The sequence below is a fragment of the Dreissena polymorpha genome, chromosome 6 (genome assembly GCF_020536995.1).
Source record: "Dreissena polymorpha isolate Duluth1 chromosome 6, UMN_Dpol_1.0, whole genome shotgun sequence".
NCBI lineage: Eukaryota > Metazoa > Mollusca > Bivalvia > Myida > Dreissenidae > Dreissena > Dreissena polymorpha.
In genome coordinates, this window is record NC_068360.1 from 42,110,415 (window position 1) to 42,130,266 (window position 19,852).

General features: G+C 35.6%; 1 protein-coding gene across 8 annotated transcripts in view; it reads left to right on the plus strand.

Moving 5' to 3' along the window:
- Positions 1–19,852, plus strand: part of LOC127833572 (peripheral plasma membrane protein CASK-like) — a 184,186-nt gene that overhangs the window by 18,351 nt on the left and 145,983 nt on the right. For all 8 annotated transcript variants that reach the window (XM_052358900.1, XM_052358899.1, XM_052358905.1 and 5 more), the window contains exon 3: positions 17,504–17,616. In XM_052358900.1, coding sequence (XP_052214860.1) covers positions 17,504–17,616 — 113 coding nt within the window. The remainder of the gene's footprint in view (positions 1–17,503; positions 17,617–19,852) is intronic.

Consider the following 19,852-nt stretch of genomic DNA (forward strand, 5'->3'; position numbering starts at 1 on the left):
AGTGTTTGGCATAGGAAAAAGTTGTTCTACTAAATTTGTGAGTTTGCAAGTTATAATATGTTTGAAATTGATGTTTATAATAAGATCAGTTGTTAAGGTGTTATTAAATGCTCAAATTGTATATTTCCTGAGGTTACAGTTATTGATATCAAAAAGTACCTTAAGGCCCAGTCTCACTATGATGCCGGCGGAGCCCCGGTGCATGATCCAGGATCTACCAGGATGAACCACAGGGAAAGTTTAAAAATGTTTAATACCTTGGGGATGAACCGGGAGTCACAGGGGAGGACCGGCAATGACCCGCGCGGCACCAAGAATAGCCAGGACGGCACTGGGTACAGCTGGGACGGCACCGGGAACAACCGGGACGGCACCACATACAGACCCCGGCAGATCTACGGCAATATCCCGGTGAAGCCCTGGTGAATGCTGGTAGAGTGCCGGTATAGCTACCGTACATAAGTAAACCGGCACTCTGCCGGGACGCCACAGGCAGTCACCGGGGCATTGCCAGCAATGACTGGGGCATTGCTGTGGCTCTGCCGGGGTCTGATGCCTGTATAGCTCCGGTGTGTGCTGGCGGAATTATGGTATACCGTGGCTCTGCAGGGACGCTGCCGGCTTTTACCGTGGCTCAACAGGGGCATTACCGGCGACAACCGGGGCTCTGCCGGGGCTTCATTTGGATAAACCGTAGCCAGTCCGGGGTTGACCAGGACTCTGCCTAGGAAACATCCCCGTTCTCGACCGGCGTAAGCAAACTGGGATGGACCGGGGCTCTAAAGGCAATAGTGAGACTTTGGCTTTACAGGTTACAGTGGTTTTTTGTTTGTCAAAAGTCAACTTGTGTATTTAATAGTCTTTTGATTGACTTTCTTTCTTGAATAAGTTGATGATATTTTTCATATTGCAAAATTTATGTTCAGTTCTTGACTGGGGGTTGTAAGTATTCTTATTGATGTTTTTAGCTCACCTGAGCTGTGCTCATGGTGAACTTTTGTGATTGCCGTTTGTCCGTTGTGCGTCGTCAACATTTGCCTTGTGAACACTCCAGAGGCCACATTTATTTTCCGATCTTCATGAAACTTGGTCAGAACATTTGTCCCATTGATACCTTGACTGAGTTTGAAACTGGGTCATGCTGTGTCAAAAACTAGGTCACTACGGAAAAAAAAAGAAAAACCTTGTGAACACTGTAGAAGTCACATTTGATGCCCAATCTTCATGTAACTTAGTCAAAATGTTTATCTAAATGATATGTTGGTTGAGTTCAAAAATGGTTGCGATCGTTGAAAAAAATGGCCGCCAGGGGGCGGGGCAGTATTCCTTATATAGCTATAGAGAAACCTTGTGAACACTGTAGAAGTCACAATTTTTGCCTAATCATCATGAAACATGGTCAAAACATTGGTTTCATTGATATCTCGGACGAGTTCGAAAATGGTCCAGATCGGTGAAAAAACATAGCCGCCAGGGGGTGGGGCACTTTTCTCTATATGTACACAGTGAAAACATGTGAACACTCTAGAAGTCACATTTTTGGTCCAATCTTCATGAAATTTGTTCAGAACATGCGTTTCTGGATATGACGGTTGAGTTCGAAAATGGTCCAGATCGGTGGAAAAACATGGCCGCCAGGGGGTGGGGCAGTTTTCTTTATAATGTATATAGTGAAAGCATTTGAACAGTCTAGTTGTGATAAGCCATAATAATAAAGAAAGATAACCTGTACATACTTTCTAATAGTTAACTTATAGTTAACTCCCTTGTATAAACCTGGGACTTCTTTCATAAAATGTGGTGAACATAAAGACAGTAGTTTGCATGCATAACTTTTGTAAATTCTTATTTTTTACATTTGAGTCACTGGAGTTTTCCACTCTCCATAAATTGTGTTCTTTAGATTAAGTTAGACTTATTTTATAAACAAAATTTTTGAAGCAACTTCTAGACTAACAGTAACTTATATTTATATCAGTTTTTTTTACAGATTGTGAACTTCTTTTTATACGCCCGTCTATGACGGGACGTATTATGGTATACCCCGCGTCCGTCCGTCTGTTAATGTCGTACGCTACGTCAAATATCCTTTGACAGATTTTCTTCAAATTTTAACACAATCTTAATGTTGATAAACCCTGATCCCCTTTCGTTTTTGACGGAATTCTGAATTGTCGTTCCAGAGTTATGGGACTTTGTTCGTCAAAATTTCGTGATTTCATTGAATGTCCTACTGTAGCTCAAATATCCTTCGATGGATTTTTTTCAAATTTCAACACAATCTTAATATTGATAAACCCTGATCCCCTTTCGTTTTTGACGGAATTCTGAATTGTCGTTCCAGAGTTATGGGACTTTGTTCGTCAAAATTTCGTGATTTCATTGAATGTCCTACTGTAGCTCAAATATCCTTCGATGGATTTTTTTTTTTTTTTTTTTTAGTATCCCTGAAACATTGAACAAGGTGAGCTTTTTTCTATTCCGATTGTACACTACCACTTACCCATCTACATTTCTCTTTTATTATTGGTCAAAATATCTATAACAGGTTTACTTCAACTCCATATCCTCTAAAGAAATGCATACATATACTCAAAAAAAGATATGGTATGAATGTCAAGGAGACGGCGCTCCATGCTCATGTACTTATAAAATAAACCATGTATTCAAATACAAATAAACTGAAGTAAAAAAATGATTCAAAGGGTTATTTATTACCTTACTACTTCATTGGCGAACGACGGGCGTATCATGCGCTCATGGCGCAGCAGTTTATTACATTCATTAAGGTATTTGCTGTATTTGTTCATTTTTAACGATGCATAGATTCTTTAGACTAAAGTTAGTTATTTTCATTAAAGCTGCTTTGGTTTTCACTTATAGATTACATGTAATTCTTTGAGTGTATTCAGGCGTATCTGAGCCTGGACGCCTTTAGTTAATGGAATTACAACCAGTAAGTGTGTTAGAAATAAGCGTTCTTTAATTAGACTCAATAAATATTTCCGTATTACATAAGTGCTCACACAGTTACATAACTCGTAACCGTCCCATGACCGGTTCACTTGCGTAATTAGCAAACGAGACCACACTACCACAGTTGTTTAAAGTAAAACATTGTGAATACTTTTAGTCACATTTTTAGTTCAATCTGAATGATCCCGGTACTTGCTGATCTTCACACATGGTGACAATCTTTATGAGCATAATATTTTTTGCTCATGGTGAACTTTTGTGATCACCTTTTGTCAATTGTCTGTCTTCTGTTGTGCGTCAATAATATTTGCCTTGTTAACACTGTAGACAGGCCACATTTATTGTTGGATCTTCATGAAACTTTTTCAGAAGATTTGTCCCAATAATATCTTGGACGAGTTCAAAAATGGTTCCAGTCTGTTGAAAAACATTTACGCCATGGGGCCATTTGTTGTTCATTCTTCATGAAACTTGGTTAGAACATTTGTTCTATTGATATCTTGGGCAGTGCAAAGAACAGGTCATTTCTTTTTATCTCAGGTGAGCGACTTTGGGCCTTTCAGGTCCTCTTGTTTCTTTCTTGTTTTAACTGTCTTTGGTTGTGTCCTTAAGAATTATTGAAATGGTCACTCTTTCTTGGCTAACTAATAAGTTTTAAATGTTTTTGTAGTAGCATCACCATTTGTTGAATCACTTAAATTTCTTACAATGAACATGTAATGCATGCAATTATATATTATTTAATAAAAGCTTTTTTGATTAAATTAAATTATGCCAAGCTGTTTGTTTATACATCACAGAACATGTGAACCAAGTGTGCCTCTATTGCAAACAAATCGTTGAGAAATATATCCCGTGAAAGCTGATTGGATCCATTTGCTAATTCCAGCTTTTCACTGATTCTGATCAATGACTTCTAAGAGTCTGAATAGCGTACATGCTTTATATGGAAATCAGTGTGGAATTGTCATTTAGAGTAATTGATTACTTACGACACACATATATTACACCAATAGTGCTAATTGTTTCCTGGGATTTATGCTGTTAACTATTTTGGCGTCTTTAAAGGGATAACTGGATAAGTGGACGTGCTTTGGCAAAATGTAACTTATTTGAGGAAATTTTGGCTTGCCATTACAATGTTTAGTGGATAAAATGTTTTATTAAATAACAAAATGCTTTTATTTTGTTTGTGTAATGCTTGGCGTTTTACAGTTGAAGTCACTTCATTTTGTACATTTACATGTAGATATGTTTCCATTTCTTAGCCTATTATACAAAATATATATTCAACATTTACAACATATCCACTAACTAATGCATATCTGTGATAGATATCATGCAGGATTGAATTAGTTATTTGATAAAAAATCATTTTACATACTGGTTGTATGATTCTCAAAGTAAATTGAACATGGGTATATTTTCATTGAAGTATACATAATTAATAATCAAAATTGATTTTTTTAAATCCATAGCACACAAACAAAACATTAAGATGATACAATATTTAGATTTCCTTTTGATAAATCAAACGCTCTCAGTCAAATATATAAAGAAACAATATAAAATGCTAGTCAGTGGTTTGTAGTTCACAGGCTATTATTATACATTTTAGACAGATTTCAATTTCTTATTTTTTCTCATACTATTAATCCTTTTTTCACATATCTATTAGTCAGGTCTCAAACACATGAATTGAAGACTCAATAAGCGGAAATTATGGATGAAATATTGCTGAAACTGCTAATACCTTATTATAGGAGAATGTCTTGAAAAAACTGCAGCTAGGATATGAGATGAGAACCACAATATCCCATCATATTTCATTCTCAAAAGTTCCTGACATGATTCTTTTATTACAGATGTCTATGCTCAAATTTCTTGTAACCAATGAGAACGTTTGAATTCAACTGAAGAATATATTGAACGACATAAAATGTTAAGCTAAACTTTCAAGACGTTTCCTAGCCAAATAACTTAAATTGTCAGATTTCCTCACATTTTATAACAAATGTAAAAAGTTTAATTAAACTTAAAAACATTGATGAATAATTAAAATCAAAGAAAATGGAAAAGCAACAAAACACTTCTGGCAATTATATTTGTATTAATGTGAGTATGATAATAATGTGAAATATGGAAAAAACAACAAATTTAAACATGGAAAGCAACATCGATCATTTTAATCATAGTTACATGTATATGGTTGAAAATTAAAATAATGTCAATGAAACAATGAACTCTTTCAAAACATGCAAAATGCAACCATTAAATTTGGGAAGTTTTCCAATATTCATCATGTACAATACAATATTATTAAGTACATGAATATTTTTCCTGGGATATCGACTTATATCTATCTGATCAGGTGAATGTTTATTCTACGTTATTCATCAAATTTTCTAAGTGTTTTATTCATGTATTAAACTATTCTTATAATGTTCTTAAAATTGATATATTCAATAATTGCTTTAATTTTGAGTCAAACTTGCTATTTATCACCTATTATGACATTTTTCTTTATTTATGACATTTTACTGCCAAATTAAGTATTTTTTTTTGGCACTGCATGAGTTCTGGAAAAAAATGATAATTATCTAAAGTTTTAACAAACAGTACTGAAAAATCAAATTGCTGAAGTAGCTATTATTTATGCCATAAATGTTTGCAAATACAATTTCAAAGAAATTTTCGTTGTTGCTTATGTAAAGTAAATTTCGCTTTTTATTTTAATCATTAGTAAATAATATATTTACATGTAGCATTTTGTCAAAATAAATCATATAAATCATTAATGAAACAATCAGTTAATATAATATATTTTGCGAATTATCTCCAAGAAGGAATTAATATAACAAAAAGACTTTTTATCAGAAAAAAATCATGAGCCAATTTAAAAGGCCTTATTTTGCCCTGCCTATACAGATTTGTTTGAAAAGTTAGAGCACCATGCCCCTAGTATGAACTGGATTAAACACTATATCTGTTGTATCTGTTTTTATTAAAAATTACTTGTTTAGTACGAAAATTAATATGAGGTATTTCATACTTAAAGTCATAAAGCTTATTGTATGGCAGAGTTGTGATTCCTCAAACAAATATCTTATCTTGACAAATATAATAGCCGGTATACCGAATTCACAATGGACATCTGCCTGTGGGTAGACGCAAACTTGTCCCATGAATTACTTCTACAATCAAAATGTACGCCTTTGAAAATTGCATGAATTGCCTGCTCAGTATAATAGGATAATTCCATGCAGGTTCCTAACTATAACTAAGAACACTATCATTGAATGCTGTGAGATATTCATGAACGAATACGAAGGATCTGCAATACCAAATCGGTTACCAGTGCATTTTTAGTGGATTTCGTTTGGGATGTATTAATGAAAGAATGGGCAAGAAAGTTACTAAGTTCAATAACGTCTAGCTTGGTATCTAGTATTGTTTCAGTGAATCTTGTGTTAATTTTTCATGAATGGATGGGGATAAATATAATTAATGTGGAGGAATATTAATACCAATGGATGCAAACAAATTTAGGTCCCTGCACAGTTTTTTGTGATATATTTATGAATTGATGTAAAATAATATAGTAATAATAATATAGTAACTGTAGTGACTAATATTTTAGTTGGCAGCACATTTCCAGTAAATAATTTTTGGGATTTTCATAAATGGATCCAAATTAATATCCACATTTTTTAAGTACCTTTAAGGTTCCAAATCGTTTGAGTGAATGTTTTGTCATCTGTTTATGATTGGATGGAAAAAGACATTCGAACAGCTGTACTATTTAGGTTACCAACTAGAACAGTTTGAGTGAATGTTGTGTCGTTCCTATGATTGGAGGCAAAAGGACTTACAAATAGCAAGAGGATTTTAGGATTGGATGCAAAAGGACTTACAAACAGCAATACTATTTATGTTCTCAGCCGAGTGCAATTTTCCGAGGATCTTGTTTCGGATATTGGCCCCTGTGCATGCTAAAAATTGCTATGGACTCTTACCTCAGATATTGGCGACCACCCATTTGCTCTTGTACAGAAAATATACACTATTTTCTAGGGTATGTATTATTGATTTGTGTTGATCATAATTGTAAAATATCTTGCATTAAATTAATATTAGTATCCCCCCCTGTGTCTTAGTAAAGGAGGGTATACTTAAGTCAGCATGGATGTCAATCCGTCCTTCTGTTTGTCTGTCCGCCAGTCTGTCAGTGGACTTGAACTGATGCTTAGGCTTTATCCTACAATATTCAACATACAGTACAGCCAAAGCGGAACAAACGTATTTCGCGATCCGCGGCGGCAAGGCGAAACGAGTCGATGCCGCGTCAGTCGTTGAAGCCGCGTCAGTATGCGGCGGCAAGTCGCATTTCGCCGCGAAACTTCGCATCTGTCCGCCGAGGCATGCCGCGGTCCGCGACATGATGCCGAGTCGATGCGATCATGAAATATTATTTTTTTATAATTATTAGTTACATGTAGTTAACAAATTTTGAAAGAACAATTATAATAATAATTAAAATCATAATAAATTTATTGTGCGCGGATTGTATTAGCATATACATGTAAGCATGGTTAATGTCTGGCCAATTATTAAGTTTGTTTCCCGCCCGTAGCGTATGTATTTCACACATAAACAAGGTCACGTAATTATGTTTTCGCACATACAAGTGGTCAACGCTCCAGCATATGGTGGATTTATAAATTAATTGCATGTTGATTCCGCTATTATATTTTAGCTGAGAAAATTAGCAGTTTGAAGCCACATCAATAATCAAGACGGTGACGACGTATTTGTAGTTTTGTTAATTATCAGCTTATTATAACTATTGTTTGAATATGCGTATATAAACACGTTTTATTTTGTTCATATTATACAGTTAATATCGCTACTAATTACCCGATAATCCCGTATATTCCAGTTTTAAAGCAAATGCTGGTTAATATTTACGATACACAAACATTCTCGATATTTCCTTAAGTATCAAATACATTTTGGCATTTGTTACTATTTATAGAGATGATGAAATAACGTCTAATCGGGGCGTTTTTTTTCTCCACTGAACACGCGATTTACGCCTGACGTGATGTTCATGTATTTATACAACACAAAATACACCCAAACTTTCCTAACGACGTTCTACATGTCTGCATAATTTTCGCGCGCTTTTTATGAAACAAAGGATATTTTAGCACTGTTTATTTGACGCTAGAATTTGCCAAAGGACGCGTTAGCATTAAAATTCGGATTACAAATTTAATAATGATAATCGAACGAAACATAAACAGTTGCGCGTAATTAATTCTACGCTACACATACATGTATGTACATGTAGGTGGATATCTTTTCACTCGATCCGCCGCGTACGTATGCGGCGGATTTACTCCGCGAAAGTACGCGTGGTTAATACAGACTCGGCGTCGTTGTGCGGATCGATGCCGAGTGCCACGGCGATATGCCGCGTGAACACACGATTCGGCCGCCGCGGACTAATAATCTGGCCGTGGCGTAGCCGCGGATTATGTTTGTGCCGCTTTTGCTGTACTGTACCACATTCAACTTTAATGGTGATATGAAGTTGGGCGTATGCAATTTTACCATTCTATTAAAAAAATTACAAAAGTTTTAAACATTATATAACAGCATGCCTTTTATTTATTTATTTATTTATTTAAATTTTCTAAACAAATCTCTTAAACTTAAAGAGTTGTCAATTTTAAACTTACTTACAAGGTAGGTAGATCTCATTGGAAAGTGCAGTGCACAAGAGCAGTTACTCTTGCTCCCATATTTTTGGAGTAATTGTCCTTAATTTGTTTGGCTTCCATTTTGTCCGTAGCATATCTTGAGAACTGAAAGAACTGTTAACTTGAGCCTTAATAGGTACATATATCTCTTTGCAGTGCATAAGAATCATAACTCTTACTTTCTTATTTTTAGTTATCTTTCTTTGTTTTCCTTTGTTTGTGTTTGTACTGTGCTTGTAATCAAATTTTTTGCTTCCATATGTCTAGAGTTATATTCCTTTGTATATTACTATTTTGAAATTTTGTAAAGAACGTATCTTTAAAATTATTATAGATATAAAATGAGACTAAATAGGTTCAGGTGTAAGTCATTAAATGGATGAGAAGTGCACATGAGTCATACCTCTTGCTTCCAAAGCGTCTCTTTCCATATTCTAAGAGTTTTTGTTGTTATTTGTTTTTATGCTTTACATATTTGTCCTTAGCATATCTTGGAAATAATAAGAGGTATCAACTTAGAAATTAATATGAATATGAACCATAACTCTTGCTTTCATTTTTGACAGTTATTGCCCTTGTTAATGCTCATGCTGTAATGTTATCCTTGTAATACAATTGTATCTTGACTAAAATAAGAGGTGTGAAGATGAAACTTTAAAGGTAGAAAGCTTCTATTGTCTGCCCTCTGCAGGGGAGGGGGTATGCAGGGAAGGGAGAATTTTACAGATTTAATGATTGGTTGTTTGATTTATTGATTTGTGGTAATATTTGGTCATTGTTTTTGTTGTTTTTTATTTACAAAGTTTTACTTCATACAGATTGTGTTTTATATTAAATGGAATAAAATTATAATAAAAAAAGATATTTTTATTTTATTTTTATTATCATTTGCTATTACTTGTAACTATTATTGTATATAATTGAGTCAAACAATAAGAATTATAACATGTATTGATAGGAATAATTATTGTTGTGTTTATTGTTTTCATCTTATGGTAATAAAAGCTCTTGTTATTCAACTATTCATGAAAATTCAAAGGGACCTTACACTATTTGCTAGGAAAATGATTCCTATCAAATTATAATATATACTCAGACTTTTCATGGATAAATGCACAGCAAGTTAATTGGCAACCACTTTGTAAACTTGCTATTGCTACCAGTGTGCCATCTAGCTATTGCTACCAGTGTGTCATCTAGTTATTGCTGCCAGTTTGTCATCTAGCTATTGCTACCAGTTTGTCTTCTAGCTATTGCTACCAGTGTGTCATCTAGCTATTGCAACTGGTGTGTCATCTAGCTATTGCTGCCAGTGTGTCATCTAGCTATTGCAACTGGTGTGTCATCTAGCTATTGCTACCAGTGTGTCATCTAGCTATTGCAACTGGTGTGTCATCTAGCTATTGCTGCCAGTGTGTAATCTAGCTATTGCTACTAGTGTTTCATATACCTATTACTACCAGGGTGTCATCTAGCTATTGCAACAAGTGTTTCATCTGGCTGTTACTATCAGTGTGTCATCTAGCTATTGCTACAAGTGTTTCATCTAGCTATTGCTTCCAGTGTTTCAGCTAGCTATTGCTATCAGTGTGTCATCTAGCTATTGCTACCAGTGTGTCATCTAGCAATTGCTTCAGGTGTTTCATCTAGCTAATTCTACAAGTGTTTCATCTAGCTATTTCTATCAGTGTTTCATCTAGCTATTACTACCAGTGTGTCATCAAGCTATTGCTACTAGTGTTCCCTCTAGGTTTTGCTGGCAGTGTGTCATCTAGCTATTGATACCAGTGTGCCATTTAGCTATTTTTACCAGTGTTTCATCTAGCTATTGCTACCAGTGTTTCATCTAGCTATTACTACCATTTTGCATCAAGCTATTGCTACTAGTGTTCCCTCTAGGTTTTGCTGGCAGTGTGTCATCTAGCTATTGATACCAGTGTGTCATTTAGCTATTTTTACCAGTGTTTCATCTAGCTATTGCTACCAGTGTTTCATCTAGCTATTACTACCAGTGTGTCATCTAAGTATTGCTACAAGTGTATCATCAAGCTATTGTTACCAGTGTTTTATCTAGATATTGCTACCAGTGTGTCATCTAGTTATTGCTACCAGTGTGTCATCTAGCTCTTGCTACCAGTGTGTCATCTAGCTATTGCTGCCAGCGTGTTATCTAGCTATTCTGTCAAGTGTTTCATCTAGCTATGACTACATTGTGGTATCTAGCTATTGCTGCCAGTGTGTCATATAGCTATTGTCACCAGTGTTTCATCTATCTTTTGCTACCAGTGTGTCATCTAGCTATTTCTAGTTGTGTGTAGGGTTTTCTAGCCAGGGGTATTTCGGCTATGTAAAAAAGGCCGTAAAACAGACCTGAACCCAAAGCAATCGGACCCGATCCCAAACCGAAATTATAAAAAAAATCCCAATAAAAAAAAATAATCTGGCTATTACTACCAGTGTGTCATCTAGCCATTGCTACCAGTGTTTCATCTAGCTATTGCTACCAGTGTGTCATTTAGCTATTGCTACCAGTGTTTCATCTAGTTATTACTACCAGTGTGTCATCTAGCCATTGCTACCAGTGTTTCATCTAGCTATTGCTACCAGTGTGTCATCTAGCTATTGCTACCAGTGTTTCATCTAGTTATTGCTACCAGTGTGTCATCTAGCCATTGCTACCAGTGTTTCATCTAGCTATTGCTACCAGTGTGTCATTTAGCTATTGCTACCAGTGTTTCATCTAGTTATTACTACCAGTGTGTCATCTAGCTATTGCTACCAGTGTTTCATCTAGTTATTGCTATCAGTGTGTCATCTAGCCATTGCTACCAGTGTTTTATCTAGTTATTGCTACCAGTGTGTCATCTAGTTATTGCTACCAGTGTGTCATCTAGCCATTGCTACCAGTGTTTCATCTAGTTATTGCTACCAGTGTGTCATCTAGTTATTGCTACCAGTGTGTCATCTAGCCATTGCTACCAGTGTTTCATCTAGTTATTGCTACCAGTGTGTCATCTAGTTATTACTACCAGTGTGTCATCTAGCTATTGCTACCAGTGTTTCATCTAGTTATTGCTACCAGTGTGTCATCTAGCCATTGCTACCAGTGTTTCATCTAGTTATTGCTACCAGTGTTTCATCTAGTTATTGCTACCAGTGTGTCATCTAGCCATTGCTACCAGTGTTTCATCTAGTTATTGCTACCAGTGTGTCATCTAGTTATTACTACCAGTGTGTCATCTAGCTATTGCTACCAGTGTTTCATCTAGTTATTGCTACCAGTGTGTCATCTAGCCATTGCTACCAGTGTTTAATCTAGTTATTGCTACCAGTGTTTCATCTAGTTATTGCTACCAGTGTGTCATCTAGCCATTGCTACCAGTGTTTCATCTAGTTATTGCTACCAGTGTTTCATCTAGTTATTGCTACCAGTGTTTCATCTAGTTATTGCTACCAGTGTGTCATCTAGCCATTGCTACCAGTGTTTCATCTAGCTATTGCTACCAGTGTTTCATCTAGCCATTGCTACCAGTGTTTCATCTAGTTATTGCTACCAGTGTGTCATTTAGCTTCTCAGCTCCCACTATAAAATCTTGCTATGGTCGACTACTTACTATTATGAAGAAATGCAGATCATTAGCTAGCATTCTTTCATTCAATCTACTTAATTGTCAACATCATGTTGAAATAAAGATACTAATATGTTTGTGCAAGTACTTAAAACAATTCCACGAAAAAATGTCAATTGGATCTTAAAGACATATTTTCCAACAAGTTTGTAACTAATGAATATTAGCAATGTGCTGAAGTCTAAGAATGAATTATATTTTTGGACTTCCTATAAAAAATGAAAACTTTGTATTCACTCTCAATGGCTTGAAACCATTTTTATTAGAGATAATAACATGAACATGGACATAATTATTTTCCATTTGCATTAAATGCAGCCTGCCTGACTGCTCAAATTACATTATTATGATATTTGTTTCTGACAAGGATTACAAGTTAGACAATGCTTTTAACCTAATTATCTGTTTGCATTCCTAAGGTACTAATTGAGTTGTGTATTATGTTTATGGTTTGTGAAAGAAATCCGGTAATGGTACAAACTATAATGAAACCTTTATATAAAAGTTAGGTTTTGCAAATTTAGGTAATTTGTTTTTATGCCCTTCGAAGAAAAGGGGGTATATAGTTTTCACACTGTCCGTCTGTCTGTAAGTCTGTCTGTCAGTCTGTCTGTCACACTTTTCGTGTCCGCTCTCTAATTCAAATACTTTTAATCCGATCTTTACGAAACTTTGGTCAGAAGTTGTATCTAGACAATATCTAAGTCAAGTTCGAAAATGGGTCATGCCGGGTCAAAAACTAGGTCACGGGATCGAAAAAACAAATCCAAGGGAAGTAATAAATGGACATAATTATCTGACCTGCCAAATTATATATTTTTGTTAAATAAATCAAAGCGGTGCAGTAGGCGGCATTGTGTTTCTGACAAACAAATCGTGGTAAAAGGTCAAGTTCATCCTTCGAGGTCTAAGGTCAAAAATACAAATCCAAGGGAAGTAATAAGCTTTAAAGGGAGATAATTATTCATTCATTGAACATAGCAACTTGATATTTGGCATGCATGTGTATCTCATGGAGCTGCACATTTTGAGTGGTGAATCTACAGCCACGGTAGTGGCTTTTAATTATTTGCTACTAAAAATAGAGATTTTTTAGAGACAATTATTTTCAAGGGAAGTAATTTATATAATTATAAATCTCAGATTATATATTTCCTTACGAAGAATTTAAGTTCTTTTCACAGTTACTGTACAGATTTTTTATTTTGATTATTTATAACTCAAATGATTGATTTGTCAATAATTTTTTTTAATGATATAATTATCATTTCTTTCCTGTACTAATTTGTGAATGGTAGGGTTCATTACATACCACATACAGGGCTTTCCTTAGACCTCAAATCTCAAGAGTCAAGGACTCTTGGGACCATATTTTCAAGAGTCAAAATCAAACTTCTGAGAGTCCTAATAATAACGCAGGGGGTCAATGATTTTTTGCAATTTAAGCAAATTACTGAGATATAATATATAAAAAGCAACAAATAAAAAGATACATGTATGTTAACATTTATTTCTTACATTTTACTGTCACTACAACACTATGCATTTAAACACAATATTTCAATGATTAATTAATACAAAACATGTATTCTAATACAACATTAACTTCATGTATACAGCAGAGTAATATGTCATATGTTCTTCTTTCGCACGTTTGGGGTGTTAGGAGCACTGTCATTTAGATCTAAAGTACGCTTTGTTGTTGGCGTCTTACACACACTTTCAGAGTTACTACCGATTCCGAATTCGAAAAGGTTTCTCTGCGACATTTTACGAATGTACAAGCACAATTACACTTTGCACAATTACACTTTATCCAATAACTTTGTTTGACCGTTTCGCGTGGCTATTAAATTAAGAATGAAATACAAAATGTGAAAAAAACACATTTCCGCTGGCTATCACAAAAAAAAAACAACAACATACGGGTGGTACCTGAACACAATAGCCTATATAAATCGGTAAACTATAAAAGGAAATTATTTCTACTCGCCGATAAAGGTGCCTCCGTATTTAATCCCATCAAAAATTCCGACGCCCTTTAATTATTTCATGTGCCATCTTCACTGAAGACGTGCGACAAACACGCCGTTTTCTATGCCTTCTCAAACGGTCAATTATTACGCCTACATGTATTTTGTAATCAATTAGCTCATGCAAAAATTGTCACTTTGCCACAAGGCCAGTTGTATCGGTTCTATAGTTACTTTTAGCAACTTTGATACAAAGCGTGTAATTTGACGTTGTAGACAGTACATATGCCAGCATAACTTTCACGCGTCTTTGAACTGAGCAATCATGAAGTGAAACAGTGATGGGTGCATTCAGCTTTGGAAATACATTCTGCCATACTCTGGAAATATCTCAAAATATGCTTTATGGTGTTATGTGGATATGGATGTTATTATTTTATATTGAATATTATTAAAACTGACGCGGATGAGTCCATTCTGTTTTGGTGGGTTTATAGTTCTTCTTAAATGCTCTGAGCTTTTATGAGTACATACGTACAGCTCAGAGGGTCAATAGCTGGGAGTTGGAATATTGCAACTAGGTGGGTTTAATACACTTCTTTTCCGCTAACAGCTTATAACAAACGCTATGATAAATAATGGAAAGTTAATACACGCGTCATCGAACCAGCAGTGTTTTAATTGGTCAATACTAGATTTCTTAATTAACCAAACTCCGCCTACTGGGTGGACTTGTGCTTCGATGATTGGAAACGGGCGTTAACGATTAGCGTGTACTAAATGAGATACTCCGCCCCGAGCCAATTATCGCTTAGTCTTAACATCTTTTGATCTCGTTGACGCAAGTCGGTATATTCCCCCGGGTCAAATGTGACGCATGACGTAATTTTCTCAAGAGTCAAAAAGGGGTCTTCTGTAATTTTCAAGCGTCAAAACCTGGGAGCTCGGGTCAAAGGAAAGCCCTGCACATACCTGTGGACTTATATCCATAGATACATGATGAAATCTGGCTATGATCTCTTTGATAAACCACAGGCCTTGGTTGACAGTGATGTCTGACTTGGTCATTTTTGACTGTCTATAGACCCCCCCCCCCTCCCCCGTTGGATTGGACAAAATCCAAGGGAAAATCCAAGGGAAGTAATAAGCTTTAAATGAGATGATTTCTATACCTGCCAAATGATAAATAGAAATTTTATTTCAAAGCGGTGCAGTAGGGGGCATTGTGTTTCTGACGAACATATATCTTGTTTTTGGTTTCTTTGACTTTGTTTACTGTTTTCAGTTGTATTTTTAAAGTCATACTTACCATTTGAAATGAATCCTGACAGTTCTTGAATCATTCTTGAATTATTCATTTTACTTGTTGAACACTACGTGCACAGTTCATGGGATGTGCATAAAAATAATGTAGCACAAATTCTTGAACATTTCAGAATACATTGAAAAGTTCTTGAACTGTCCCACGTTTATATATATATCAATATCTGATGCAGCATTTTAAACAAGACTATTGCCAAGCAATATATGTCCCCTACCTGCTCCAACATTGTCACATTAAAAAAAAAAAAATTGTTGCCATAGCAACCAGAATGTTTGACGTAGGAACAAAATGAAATGACGTGCATAATCTCCATATTGCCATCTGTCTATGTTTCAAGTTTCATGAAAAAATATGAAGAACTTTTAAAGTTATCGCAGGATCCAGAAAAGTGTGACAGACGGACGGACGGACTGACAGACGGACACACAGAGCGCAAACCATAACTCCCCTCCGGTGAAACCGGTAGGGGACAATTATAAGCTCTTATTGAATTGTAAGTTGTAATATAGGTCCATAATTTTTGTTATCTTTCTGTTTGAAATTGGCAATAACATTTACTTACAATTATTCATTTTTATGCCCCCAGATCGAATGATCAGGGGGAATATTGTTTTTGGCCTGTTTGTCTGTCATTGTATGCGTGTCTGTCCCAAAACTTAAACCTTGCTCATAAAATGAAAACTCTTTGGTCAATGTTCTTTAAACTGCACATGTGCATGCATCTCATTGAGATCTACAATCAAACATGGTTTGAGGTCACTAGGTCAAAGGTCAAGGTCACTGTGACCTTTACATTCAAAATATAACCTTGTTTCTAAAATAGCTGCCGTGTGGCTTCAAAGCGCAGTAGGGGGCATTGTGTTTCACAAACACAGCTCTTGTTTATAAATGAATTATGTTGGTAAAAATGTTCTTCTGTTAAAGTTATGTAAGAACTATTGATATTTTTCTATGATATCAAATCTCTGATGGACACTGAACATTCCAAGGGGGATAGATACACAAGATTGCAGTCAGAAAAACAATCCTGGTCGAGTGGCCACTGATAAATATTTGATTATTTCATCTTAGTGAAACAGACTGATTCTTGACAGAAAGCTACGAAACTTTGGAATGTATATTATAAGTTGCACACACATTGTAACAGTGTGAAGATCATATTTATAAAGACTCTGATATTATTTTGAAATACTTGGACTTTGTAACATCAAAGTTGTTGCATGAAAATTGTGAGCCACATTCTGGGAAAATGGGGCTTAATGCGTTTGCGTAAAGTGTTGTGCCTGATTAGCCTTTCTTCGTGTACTAGATTTTAGTTTTAAAGAGACTTTTGTAATAATAGAAAATTCCATAAAAATGTGTTTTCCCTTATTAGCCTGTGCAGACTGCCAGGCTAATATAATTCTAAACTGTACGCACATGCATTAAGCTCATTTTCAAGCGAAAGCGAAGCTCGTTTATTTTGTTTAAACAGTGTGTGCATGGAGAGTATGCATTCCTGAACACTGTAGTTCAGTATTGGTACACTGTCTTCTAACAAAGATACTTGTGATGATTTTGAGAATTATGTTCTGTTTGAATACAGAGGCTAGAAAACAAGAAACTTTACACTCAACTTACCATGATACAGTGCAGTCTGCACAGGCTAATCTGGAACGACACTTTCTGCCAAGTCTGTACTTTTGTTTAGAAGAGACTTTCATTAGATGACAATTTGCATGGTGTGCAGTGTCGGCTCTGATTAGCCTGTGCTGGGACTACATTGAGTTCATTGAGCCCTGTTTTTCAAGAGCACAACTCAGATGTGGCAACTCTTTGCATATGATTTATTTTTAGGGGTCCATTCAGCGTTGTACGAAGATGTCTACACAGGGACACTCGCAAGTTGTTTGCAGTCAAGATAGTCGATGTTGCCAAATTCACTTCCAGTCCTGGTCTAAGCACTGAAGGTAATTTCCATGGTTAGGTTTCCTTATTTTGCACTTCTTCAACTTGCACAATTATTGCAAGCAAGAAATGCTTCTTGCTGAATGAAAAATGCAGGCTTTTTGCAATTAAGAATGTTATGAATTTTGACAAATTAACAACCAGTCATGGACTTATCAAAAAGCCAAGGTCCATTTATGCATTTTCAGTTGAATAAGTTTCCGCTGCTTTTCAGTTTATCTCCTGCAACCTTGCCAATTTTTATGTCCCCCACCACTATAGTGGGGGACATATTGTTTTTGCCCTGTCTGTTGGTCTGTCTGTTGGTCTGTTGGTTTGTTTGCTCCAACTTTAACATTTTGCCATAACTTTTGCAATATTGAAGATAGCAACTTCATATTTGGCATGCATGTGTATCTCATGGAGCTGCACATTTTGAGTGATGAAAGGTCAAGGTCAAGGTCATCCTTCAAGGTCAAAGGTCAAATATATAGCTTCAAAGCGGCGCAGAAGGGGACATAGTTTCCAACAAACACATTTCTTGTTTATTCCACAAATAGTTCTAGTTGCACAATATATAAAAGGAATTGTTTTCCAGCAAAATAGCGAATTTTGTTTAATTTGCCTTGTATTTGACTAGAAACCATTAGTTCCAAAAAGAATGTACCATCAATAGGTTTTGGATTGAGTCTATTGCTATTTATTTTACCTTCCCGCCAAGTGCTCAATTGTTCTAGGAAAATGGGGTTTAATGCATGTGCATAAAGTGTTACAGTCCCTACAGATTAGCTTGTGTCATCACAGGCCTATTAGGGACAACACTTTCTGTCTAAAGAAAGACTCCCTTTAAACAAAAATGCAATAATAGGGGAACGTGTTGTCCCTGATTAATCTGTCGAAACTTCACAGGCTTATCTGCTACACCACTTTATGCACATGCAATAATAAAGCCCAGTTTTCCCAGAACAAGACTTGTATATTTAGTCAGCTGTTTGCTAATACAGGGGACAAAAATATTTCTAAACTGCACTCGTCCTGCAAACACATGCACTCCTTTTTCAAATATGTATAAAATACAGATTGCAAAGGGCTGATATGACTAATAAAGTTTCCTATATCACTGCTAAAATGCTGCTTACTCAGTTATTCATGCCAGCTGATCACAAAAGAACGGACGTTTAAATATCGCCCCTGTCCCCTTTTAAAGAAGGCTCGTATGTCAGACACTTTTCAGACCAAATTCAGACTGGTTTTAAAACGTATTTTGCGGTTAAATAATTCTTTAAAAATCAATACTTACAGTGAATGCAGTCGGATGGTTCCCTGTCAACATGGACGCGAAAAGTTTACACTTAAAAGCCAATATTTACTCAAGACACAGTCTCGCATAACAACGCGCACCTGCTGTATGAAATTTACAATTACAATTTCCGGTTCATTTGATTTCTACTTTCGGAATAGATATGCTTTAAGAAAATGATTTTATTTAATGAAAAAGAGTCTTACTGATCAGAAAAAACATATTTTAACATCAGCTTTTTTCACTAGTCCTGTAGGACAAGTGCTTTAGGGAAATTCACTCGTCCTTTCAAGATTTCACTCGTCAATACGAGCGGACGAGTGGAACTTTTGTCCCCTGTATTATGAAAGCATTTTCCCTATTCTGCTTTAAGCGCCCAAGGCAGGTTCTCTTTCTCATTCTAAATTTTTTCCTCAATTGGTTCCATAAATGCAATTTCGTATAATATGAAACAAACTGAACGCTATGGCATGATCACATGCCACATAATACAACCTTAAATTTGATTAAGACAAAATAAGATCAGACTAGAAAACCAATTTTCTGAGCTCAAGGTTTCTGCACTTAGCAATAAAAGCTTCACATGTTCCAGCATGTCATCGTGGCATGTCTTCTTAGCAGTGGTTTTGCAGTTTAAGGAATCCTTTTATGCCATAAATGCTGATCTTAAGCAATATTATTGCAGCTTATGTGTTCTTAGTAAACCATGAATAAAGACCTTTGACAATATGATTGCAGCTTACACGTTCTTAGTATACCATGATTGCAGACTTTTGCCAGTGTTATTGCAGCTTCCATGTTCTTGGTAAACCATGAATGAAGACCTTTGACAATAGGATTGCAGCTTACATGTTCTTAGTATACCATGAATGAAGACCTTTGAGTATGAATTGCAGCTTACATGTTCTTAGTATACCATGAATGCAGACATTTGGCAATATTATTGCAGCTTACAAGTT